General features: G+C 43.3%; 1 protein-coding gene across 2 annotated transcripts in view; it reads right to left on the reverse strand.

Moving 5' to 3' along the window:
• HAUS6 (HAUS augmin like complex subunit 6) overlaps window positions 1-11,564 on the reverse strand; it is a 37,970-nt gene extending 26,406 nt beyond the window's left edge. Inside the window, exons 1-5 of one of the 2 annotated variants that reach the window (XM_075559971.1) lie at window positions 11,166-11,562; window positions 8,195-8,290; window positions 6,633-6,711; window positions 4,087-4,219; window positions 1,726-1,879 (exon numbers count right to left, since the gene is read on the reverse strand). In XM_075559971.1, the coding sequence (XP_075416086.1) occupies window positions 1,726-1,879; window positions 4,087-4,219; window positions 6,633-6,711; window positions 8,195-8,290; window positions 11,166-11,293 (590 nt within the window). In that variant the 5' untranslated portion in view covers window positions 11,294-11,562. Of the gene's footprint in view, window positions 1-1,725; window positions 1,880-4,086; window positions 4,220-6,632; window positions 6,712-8,194; window positions 8,291-11,165 lie in introns of both variants that reach the window. The other variant, XM_075559972.1, reaches the window with a different exon arrangement.

The following is an 11,564-nucleotide window of genomic DNA, read 5'->3' on the forward strand; positions in this document are numbered from 1 at the left end:
TTCGGTTCCTCCTCCAATGAACTCAGGGACCTCTAGGGTTAGGGTACAGCCCACTTTGTTATGTATGTGGTTACCTGTAACTATGGGGGCTTGCATGCCCCAAGACTATGTAAGTTGATATAAGGATACATTTTCTCTCTCTCCTGCACCTGGTTCTAGATACAATGGAGGTGAGCACTCCAAAACGTGTCTGTCTCTTAATTTCTTCCCTTCAATTACACAGCTGTCCCTTATAACCCATCCAGATGTGGGCTGGATCCCACAATTATCAGTCAATTCCACTACAATTCACTGAAGCTCATTTTGCTCTTTGCCTTTTTATACCTTTGCTCAGAGCTTCTGGGGACTCTTCCACAAAGACGCAGCAAGCAGCCAGCTACATGGCCCTGCCCCCCCTCCCAAGGACACTGCTTCCATCACAGGTGTCCCTGGATGGGCTTCTAATGAGAAGGGACCGCGACTTCTGAGCAATTATACCTTCGCTGGAGTAAAATGTTGGCATCACTGAGAGCACTTTGGCTCTCTGTCTCACATGCCTACATTTAAACATTAGCTAAAGCAGTTGAGCCACATTTCAGTTCTAAAACCATTTCTAAGGATTTTGTAGCTTTAATAAAAGCAACACAATATTTTAAAAGTTACCTTACTGCAATTGTCCATAACTGTTTTCTTAAAAATTGGACACAATCCACTCCTAGAGTAAAAAGCTTGCCTGGCATGTTTAATGCTAGAGCATTAAATCTGGCACATGGTGCAATAAAAAAAATTTGTAATTCGTCAAACTGTTAAAACTAATATAAAACAGTATGAAATAATGGATTACCTATTTGACAGATCTACTTAATGTTAACATGTATAAACTCAACAGATTAGACATAAAAATGATTACATCAAAGTGGAAAATGCATGCAATAATTTTTAAAAGGATGCAAAATATAATAAATGGCAATTAAAGCTTTGGTACACTGTGGGTCAGGTGTTAGACTGCTAACTATTAAGATTGCCAGTTCAAACCCATCCCTTGGGATATGCTGGCTAAAGATGACACCGTCTGGTCTGAGAAGCCCTACACAGTAGTATGAGATAGAATCATCTTGATGGCAGCGAGTTTGGGCATAGCTCTAAAACAGAGGCTCAGTGGACGAGAGGAAGGCCCTCGACAAGACGGGCTGACAGTGGCTGCGACAGTGGACTCAGCATAGACTGTGAGGTTAGCGCAGGACCAGGCAGTGTTTGGTTCTATTGGGCACAGGGTCACTATGGATTAGAACCGACTCAATGGTACCTAACGACAACAACAACAAAAGAATATATATATTTTTAAGTATAAAAGCTATATGAAAATTTAATTTTTTATTTTCCCCCTTTTCTAATTTTCACTTACAGCACTCTAAAGCTTTCAAATATTTCATTGTGAAGCTCTTAAGACATCAAACTTAGAAAGACAGTAGCCACTGTTTTGAAGTGTCATAGAAGTGGCTAGCCCACGCATGCAGAGCCCAGCAGCTCCATGGGGTTTTCAAGGCTGTGACTTCTCAGAAGGAGATCACCAGGACTCTCTTCAGAGGCACCTCTGGGTGAGTGCAAACCACCATCTTCCAACCCTAGTCAGGCACTGACCCCTTTTTAAGTAGGTGTGGTGGGTTATTTCCACAAAGTTCTCGAGATGACATTTATTCAACAGGAACCGAATTTTCATTTTCTCACAGTCAAAGTATTACTTACTGTGCATTTTCTTGATATTTTCGGGTCACACAATCCTGTCTTTGCAAAATTTGGAAAAATCTGTTACGGGCTATGTGACATCTGGCAATGCACCTGTGCAAATCTTGTTGCTTTATATTAAATGTATCCGTAAAATGTACCTGAGAATCTGCAACTGAACACAAACAACATCACAGCGAACACAGACTTCCAAAGGATTACGTAGCAGAGTATGGAATTTTTATTAATTTTAAAACATTAAATTAACCTCACGTAACCAACGATTCCTTACACACCAATATGCCATTCACACAAACACAAAATACAATTACTAAAAATGCAAACTTATTTTCAGTACACAATATAAAAAGGACATTGGGAAAAACTTTTAATTTGCCCAAAATGTGCAGTCCATTCAGAACCCAATGTCTCAACCACACATTGTATGTGTGAGCAGCTATTCTTTTTTGCAAGAGCTTTTAACAAGAAAGAAAGACCACCAGTGAGAAGCAAGGACGTGAGAACGTACCACTGGCATTGTTGCTATGGGTTTACTTTTCCTCCTAGTGCGATCCAAGAGGATAGGAGACCCAGCAGACACTCCCCTCTCCAGGAGTCCCTGGCTATGGCATTAACGATCGTAGGACTTCCCTGCAGTTACACATCATCAGGCACACGGCCAATCTGCACATTCACTCAAAGGACTGCAAAAACATCCCAGCATTTTCAATGTTAGGGTTACAATTACAGCACTGAACTCATCTTTTTGCCATCTGTTGTCCTGCTTACAGATTATGCTTCCCAACTCCCTACAAAAAGTTTATAAAATATGGTTTATAGTTTAAAAAAAGAAAAAAGCATGCATGAGGGGGCTTCAAGCTTATGGGAAAATGGAATTGACAATGATGCCATGCTCCACAAACTTCAGGAAGTGCGGCCTCGTCCCTTGTTTTACTGATTACAAACACAGGTTCCCTCAAGGAAGGAACCAAGTAGCCAGAGAACAGAGTTGGAAGGAAACCCTTTTCTTGAATTTTGAGCCGGGAGGCTGTATTACTTAATCAAGATAAATAAAAATGTATAAACACATGTACTAAAAACACCTAAAAGGAATTACAGCAAAATGTCAGCAATGGCTGATGGCCAGGGCGTATTGTTTCAACGTCTTTGTATGTTCTCTGCTTTTCAAGCATAAACCAGTGAAACATCAAAGCATAATTAATAAGCTATAATTATCACACTGTAGGGGGAGGGGGGAGCGGGGAGGGAGGGGAAGGGAAATAAAGGAAAATGAGCTGATTCCAGGAACCCAAGTGGAAGGCGAATTTTGAGGATGACGAGGGCAATGAATGTATAAGGGTGCTTTACTCAATTGATGTATGTATGGATTGTGATAAGAGTTGTATGAGCCCCAATAAAATGATTCATTAAATAAATTTTTTTTAATTTTAACAATTTATTAGGGGCTCATACAATTCTTATCACAGTTCATACATATACATACATCAATTGTATAAAGCACATCTGTACAGTCTTTGCCCTAATCATTTTTTTCTCCTCTTTTCTTTTTTTACATTTTATTAGGGACTCATACAACTCATCACCATCCATACATATACATACATCAATTGTATAAAGCACATCCATACATTCCCTGCCCCAATCATTCTCAAGGCATTTGCTCTCCACTTAAGCCCCTTGCATCAGGTCCTCTTTTTTTTTTTCCCTCCCTCCCCTTTCCCCCCTCCCTCCTGTGCCATTAAATAAATTTTTAAAAGATTAAGAAAAATGATCACACTGTAAAGGTTTAGTATGAAAAAGTCAAGTCTTTGTTTTTGTGAATTAACTGATTGCTAACACCCCTTTAAAACACAAATTTAAAAGTAAATTTTTTTTAAGCCAACAGTAACAAAAATAAATCTTAAATATATTCCATTCCACATTCAGTACAAGGATAGCAGGGGCCAACATACTATGACCTGCAGCTCAATCAAGACCTGGCCCATTTCCTGTCTTCCTGAGGCCTGTAGGTTTTCATTTTGTAAAGTGTTACAAAACACAAATAGGCAATAGAAACTAACCCACAGCCTAAAATATATTTGCTACATCGTCTTTTCCGAATTAGAGCATAATAAAATAACCTGCATACTTAAATATGCTCCGCTCTTTTGTGCTTCGGATCGCTGAGTCAGACCAACTCGATGGCACCTAACAACATGAATGCACATTATGCAAGGATTTCAACCAACAGTCCCAGTAGTATATTAGTATTTGCTTCTGAGGTACATTCATTTACCTTGCTTCATTAAAATCTCTTCATAGATTATAAATTGTAATGAATATAAGGTGGGGGAAAATAACCCTCCTAGAAACTCAACTTACTTTTAGAACAAGTTTTAACATATTTTATTGCCACGTATTTTGCAAAGTGATACATCAGATGGACAAACTTCGGGCCACCAGGAGACATAAACAGGGAGCCGACAACTTGAGGGAAGCTACCTCCACACTCAGCCTATGCAGGAAAGAAACAATGTCAAGAGCAGATTAGCAACGAGACCTTGTATTTACATAATTCTTATTCAGAAGGCGAGAGGGCTCTGGTGGTGCACCCTCTGAGCACCCCGGTACTGACGCACACTTCGATGGGTTACACCCTCGCTGCAGCCACCTGGGAGAAAGAGAAGTCCTGGTGACGTGCCTCCCTAAAGATTCCAGCCAAGAAAACCCCACGAGGCACGTCTACTGTGTCACATGATGTGCCATGGGTCAGAAGCACCTTGACAGCACCCCACTTGTTGTTTAAACCTTTTTCTTGTGATTTGGGTGGATGAAAGTTTAAGGAGCTGATCCGTTTTCCACGCCACAATTCACATGCATTGCTTCCTCGCACTGACTGCATCCCCTCTGTGAAGCATCAGTGATGCCATTTCCTCCGCGTGCTTCCTGCTTCCCCTCTTCCTGCTTTCCTAGTCCTTCAGAATGCTGTCCTTCAGTGAATGTTGTTCTCTTTATCCCAAATGCTCCATTATCCTATGGCAGGGGTGGGGAATATCCCACCCGCAGGCGACTAAGGTCCAATACCAGCTAATACCACACGTCTCACCAGAGAGAAGCAGACTGGGCAAACAATTTCACCCATCACATTAAAAAAAAAAAATCAAACTCACAGCCTCGAGTTCATTCTGACTCACAGCCAATTCTAAAGGAGGGCAAATTGGCCTTGAGGGTGTCTGGGACTGTAACCCTCCCAGGACTAGAGCGCCTTCTTTCTCCCCCAGAGCAGACCTGAGGTTAGCATTCCAAAGCATAACCACTATACCACCGGAGCTCCATCACATTAGCGGCGAGTTAAATGTTTGATCAGTTCAGCCCAAGAATGATGTTATCAATACGCAAATGGTCCTTGGCAGTAAAAAGACTCCTACCCATTCTAAGGTGTGCATACCTCACTAGTGTCATTGCTTCCCTTATCGGCCTATTGCCTGGCTGAATACTGAGCCAGGAGAGAGCTCAGTTCTAGACCTGCAGGGTGACCAAGGGCCATAGTCTTGGGTATTCCACTGTCTCTAACCACTAGTATACCTAGTCGGTTTATTTGGAGTTTGTTCCACATTCTTCTCCTCTCTGTTCAGGACCTTCTCCTGTGATCCTGGCTACCATTACCAACGATTCTGAATGTTTGTTTGGTACATGGGTTCACTGGACTAATTGTTTTCAGGTGTCTTCAATTTTCATCACTTTTTTTCTTCCACACAGGAGAGACTAACAGTGTCTAATAGTCACGAATTTTAAGACCCCAAGCACTATTAACCAAAGTAAGCTGTGGAATATTGTCTTTGGGGATTATGTGATGCCAACTGACCTCACTGATGCCTGAGACTATGGTCCTTAGTCCATAGGCCCAGGCAACAGCATTTGTGAAGCAACTACACAAATTGATAGTATGGCTTTTTACCACAATGAAAAGTGTGTATCATGTTCAACTCAATTTTAAAATCATTTAAAGGAGAAGGTATGCTGGATTAAAAGCCTACTGAAGCAAAAGCTGAAGATGTCCTTATCCCGAGTATATGGCCCAGGAGTCTCTGTAACTGCCTACAGGGGTGCTCTGGCCACTGAAGCACTCAGCCTACAAGCACAAACACAATGCCAAGAAGTTAGCAGCCTCAAACACACAGCCAACAGGATCTTGTTTGTAATAGCTAGTTGGTGTCCAGTTCGCTTGGACTTATGCTCAACAACGTCAAGGACTCCCGTTCTTCCTTTCTGCCATCTTCAGCTCAGTGATATTGTTCTCTCACACCGAGGCACAAAGTTAACCAGCACTTTTGTCATTCTGTGATCATAAAATCCCTTAAAAAAAATCTGGGCAGGACCCTTTCCTTACTTTGTTAGAAACAGCTACAAAGGTAAGACCTAGCATGGCAATCACTGCCAGAGATGTGAGGACTTCAGTTAACAATGACATGTATGCTCCAGTCTGATCCATCTTTGTAAACCAATCACCTAGCAAAATGCTTGGTGCATATTGTAGCTTAACACATTTAGAATTGTTAAGATAGCCGAGACTAGAGCAAAGTGATGCCTTGCCTAGAGAAATTCTGGTTTGTTTGTTTGTTTGTTTTAAATCCTACCATAAAGTGATACAGGACAGCCTCATGGTATTGTCAAGTAAGCACTGATCCACTAACCACAAGGTTGGTGGTTCAAACCTACCAGCCACTCAGAGGGGAAAAAACTAGCTCACCCTGTAAAAGTTGTATAGGTTCATTCACTATGAGGCTGAATCAACTCAATGGCAGTTTTGGTTTGGTTTTACTTATACTTTTAGCATAAAAGCATGAACAAGATTTCACTTCTAAAGAGTTCATGTACTACTTTTTTAAACTTCAAGCTTACACTAACTTTCAAAAAATAATACTTACAGAAATTTTCTTTAACCATTCACAACAATGTTTCCGGTATTCTGCATCACGTTTTTGGTCAAATGGAGGCCAACAAAATCTTAAAAACAAAAATAGGAACATTAGAATTATGAACAAAAAAAATTCAGTTAATTTTTTTAAAAATATCAAACTCATATCCTAACCTAGAAACAGCAATGCTAAAGAGACACCTAGGCTAACATGATTGAATTTCAACTACTCAGACACCAACCTGTGAGAAAGCGGGTGTTTTCATTTTAATCCATCTGTAAGGTTGAGCTCAGTGAAGTGCAATTAAACAATGGAGAAGTATATTAAATAGAGGAATGAATTACTGAACATCAGCTAGAGGTCAACGTTCTCAATGGACTCACTAGGCCAGGGGTCCTCGAACTTTTTAAACAGGGGGCCAGTTCACTGTCCCTCAGACCCGTTGGAGGGCTGGACTATAGATTAAAAAAAAAAACCATGAACAAATTCCTATGCATACTGCACATATCTTATTCTGAAGTAAAAAAACAAACGGGGTGAAAACACTCGGCAGCCTGGGAGGGCTGCATGTGGCCTGTGGGCCGTAGTTCGAGGGCCCCTGCACTAGGCTTGTGTGTAAAGAAGGGAGTAAATAGTTTTGGACACTAATCCTAAAAAGAATCTTGCAAGAGATAAACAAATGATCCCACATGAAAAGCCAGGTGCGTGAGCGCGTGACTCCTGCAGATGCCCATATCACACACGGCGAGTGCTACTCTATCTCTTAAATCGTTTTCTTAGGGGCTCATACAACTCTTATCACAATCCATACATAAATCAATTGTGTAAAGCACATCTGTACATTCATTGCCCTCATCATTCTCAAAACATTTCCTCTCCACCTAAGCCCCTGACATCAGCTCCTCATTTTTACCCCTTCCCCCTCCTCATGAACCCTTGATAATTTACAAATTATTTTGCCATATCTTGCCCTGTCCGACGTCTCCCTTCACCCCCTTTTCACAAATAACAATAAGTACAAGAAAAAAGAAAATTTTCTAGAATTGACTGTAGTGATAATTGTACGACTCTTCTTGATATGACTGAATTGTAAGACAGGCAAAGTGCTAATAAATCTTTAAAAAAAACACCTATCTTATCACACAGTGATTGTGACATGTGATTTTACAATCCTCTCCCCAGCACCCCCCCCCAAAAAAACTCACTGCTATAAAGTTGATTCCAATCCACAGCAACCTTATCGGACAGAGTAGAATTTCCCATATGGTTTCTAAGGTTAATCTTTACATCTTTCTCCAGCAGAAGGGCCAGTAGGGTCAAGCCCCTTAGAGGTGAGCCATCAGAGGCTTTAACCACTGTACCATCAAGGTACCTTGACTTTAAGAACCAGCAGAAATCATTCAGATCTATAAACATAAAGCACTGAATTCTAAGACTCAAATCTGTGTTTCGCAGGATCCATTTAAAACAATAATCAAAGGCCAGATTGAAAATTCTGGTTTTTATCAAAACATAGTCCGTTTTCAAATTTGAGAATGACACTTAAGAAGATGTAGAAACTGTTTCCTTACTTGAAAAGTTCTTTGGTAAGAGACTGGTCCAGCGTTTGAAACAAGAAATAGGAAACTATTTGAAAGGCATCACGGTTCAGCTTATCAAACATATTCCTACCGGTTTTCAAAAAATAGAATCGGGAGAAAAAACAAGGTTAATAAACCTAAAAATCATCAAGAGCTTTGTAACAGTTTGACATAAATCGATAATTGTCATTCTTTTCAAAAAGTGAAGGGGGTATACATTCAGAAGGACCTATAAGAAATGTCACACAGCTATAAGGAACCAAGAAAGGCATCAAATGTGATTCCAAGGAATAAAATCTATTTTTCTGATTTAGGATTATTGTCCCGAAAGTCTCCTGGCCCAAGAAACAGAGAACAATTGTTATCTTTAAAATGTCTCTGTTCCAAGGTGAACAAGCGGCCATCTAGCTCAGAAGCAAAAAAGCCCACATGGAAGAAGCACACCGGCCAGTGCGATCACGAGGTGCCAAGGGACCAGGTATAAGGCATCATGCAAAAAAAAGATGTGTGTGTATGTATGTGTATATATGTGTATATGTATATATGTATGTGTATATATGTATATATATACCATATTAAATGAAGGGGGAAGTGCAGAGTGGAGACCCAAGGCCCAAGTGTCGGCCAATGGAGTTCCCCTCATAGAGGGGTTTAGGAGAGGAGATGGGTTAATTAGGGTGTGAGGTAGTACCAATGAAGAACACAGCTTTCCCCCAGATCCTGGATGCTTCCTCCCCCCAACTACCATGATCCGAATTCTACCTTGCAGGGCTGGATAGGACAGAGGCTGTACACTGGTACATATGAGGGCTAGAGGCACAGGGAATCTAGGGTGGATGATACCTTCAGGACCAAGGGTGTGAGGGACGATGCTGGGAGAGTGGAGGGTGAGTGGGTTGGAAAGGGGGAACTGATTACAAGGATCCACATGTGACCTCTTCCCTGGGAGAGGGACAGCAGAGAAGTGGGGGAAGGGAGAATCCGGATAGGGCAAGATATGACAAAATAATGATGTATAAATTACCAAGGGCACATGAGGGAGGGGGGAAAGGGGAGGGAGGGAAAAAAAAGAGGACCTGATGCAAGGGGCTTAAGTGGAGAGCAAATGCCTTGAGAATGATTGGGGCAGGGAATGTATGGATGTGCTTTATACAATTGATGTATGTATATGTATGGATGGTGATAAGAGTTGTATGAGTCCCTAACAAAATGTAAAAAAAGAAAAGAGAAAAAAATGATTAGGGCAAAGACTGTACAGATGTGCTTTATACAATTGATGTATGTATATGTATGGACTGTGATAAGAATTGTATGAGCCCCAATAAATTGTAAAAAATAAAAAAAAATTTTTTTAATGTCTCTGTTCCCCAAAGAACACAAATGAAACTCCATCCATTCCATCTCCTAATCAGTTCTTGAACCTGTGGGGTTTCTTCTTTCCTCAATGCCATCAAGTAGATACCAACTCACATCAGCCCGATAGGGCAGAGCAGAATTGCCCCTGGGAGTTTCCCTGGCTATCTTTCCCCAGCGGAGAGGTGGTGGTTCCGAACTGTGGACTTCGAGGATTGTAGCCCAATGTGTAACCACTTCACCATCAGGACTCCAGTTATTTTCTCTCTCGTACTTAATATAAATTATAATAAGATATTGATTGAAGGCCTCTCCGCCCACGAGATTGAACTGCCAAAGAGAAGTTTAGTTCGATTCTGTTTATCCCTGCACACCAAGATTCAAATCGGCGGCTGAATGAAGCCATGATAAGTTGTTGGAAGTAAAAATGATTTCATCTGCAAACCCTCACCAAAATCAAAATAAACTTGCTGAATGAACAAATACATGAATGACTTTTCATTTCCTCTGCCTCCATAGTTCAGGCCCTCCAAAACTCTCCCAAACTCAACGGCCATGAAGTCAATCCTGACTCATAGCAACCCTTAGGGCAAGAACGGAACTGTCCCTTGGGTTTTAGAGTCTGCAAATCTTTTCAGGAGAACGCCCCATCTTTCTCCTGCTTCTCACTTTCATCCGGGCATGAAAATCAAAATGATTTCTCCAAGCACAAACAACAAGAACAAAAAAAATAACATCATTTACAAAAATCGATAAGCTCGAGGAGAATGGGACATGGCCTACGAATCCCCTTGACCTGAGTGTTGATGATAATTGAACCCAAAAAAACAAATTCACCGTCGAGTCTTAATGGGCGACCCTACAGGGCAGAGTAGAACTGCCCCTGTGGGTTCCGAGATTATAACTCCTTAGGGGTGTCGAAAGCTTCGGCTTTCTCCCGAGGGGCGGCTGGTAGTTTCTAACTGTTGACCATGTGGGTTCGAGCCCAACCGGGAACCCCTCCACCACCAGGGCTCTGGCCGATGACCACAGACACGGCGTCGAGTTCACACGGAAAGACACAGGGACGGCATGCCTGCATTAAACGTGGGGAAGGGGCTTTCCTTCCGAATTTTTCTTTGTGGTTGTTATCGCACTGGGGCACGCCCTTGATTCCGAATTCGAACAGTGAGAAGTCCTAAAGCAGCCCCCCTAAAGCCCCCTCCCCTGGAGCCCTAAGGGCACGTGCACCTACTGTGCATGCTCTGCTACCGATGGGGAGCGGGCAGCCCCTCCGAGGGGCCCCCTTTGTTGCGGACCCTTGGGGTCTTCCGTCGAGACGGGCCTCACAGCGACCCCGTGTGGCAGTGGAGAGGTACCCCACTCGGTTCTCTCGGTTGTAATTTTTGCCGGGGCCAATGATCAGATACTCCCGGTCTTTCAGGTTCTACAATGAATTTCGACCTGTCACCAGGCAGCAGCCTCGGGGCGCCGGGGCTCTTTGGTCCCCAGAGCCCGGCTCCCAGTAACCGCTCAACCCCACCTGACGAACCCCCGGGCGGGATCGGCCACAGGGCGGGTCACCCCGCGTCCCCCACCACAGGCCCCCGCCCGCCGGCCCCAGCCTTACGGTCCGAAGTGCGTGAGCGACACAATTTTCCCTGAGGCAATGGTCGCCGGGCCCGGCTCGAAGCCGAGCGCCTGCAGGTACATCCAGAAGTGCTCCTTCTCGAAGGCGGGGACCCCGGCCGCGCTCATTCTCGTGGCACGCAGGGTGACGGGAAAGAAGAAAGGACAGGCCCAAGCGACTCCAAGGGCAGCAAGGTCTCTGCCTACGGGCAGCCTCTGCGTGCGGCGGCCCCTCCATTGCCACCCGGGGCCATTTCGCCTGCGAATGCCGGAATGGCCGCGGGGAACGAGGCCTCTACCGGGAGCCCTTCCACAGGTGTCTCGGCGAAGCCGCACAAATCGAGACTCCCGCGCTTCCGGAAACCCAGCGCGCCCAATGGGCCGCGGGCGAGGCAGAAAC

Source organism: Tenrec ecaudatus, chromosome 10 (genome assembly GCF_050624435.1).
Source record: "Tenrec ecaudatus isolate mTenEca1 chromosome 10, mTenEca1.hap1, whole genome shotgun sequence".
NCBI classification, from domain to species: domain Eukaryota; kingdom Metazoa; phylum Chordata; class Mammalia; order Afrosoricida; family Tenrecidae; genus Tenrec; species Tenrec ecaudatus.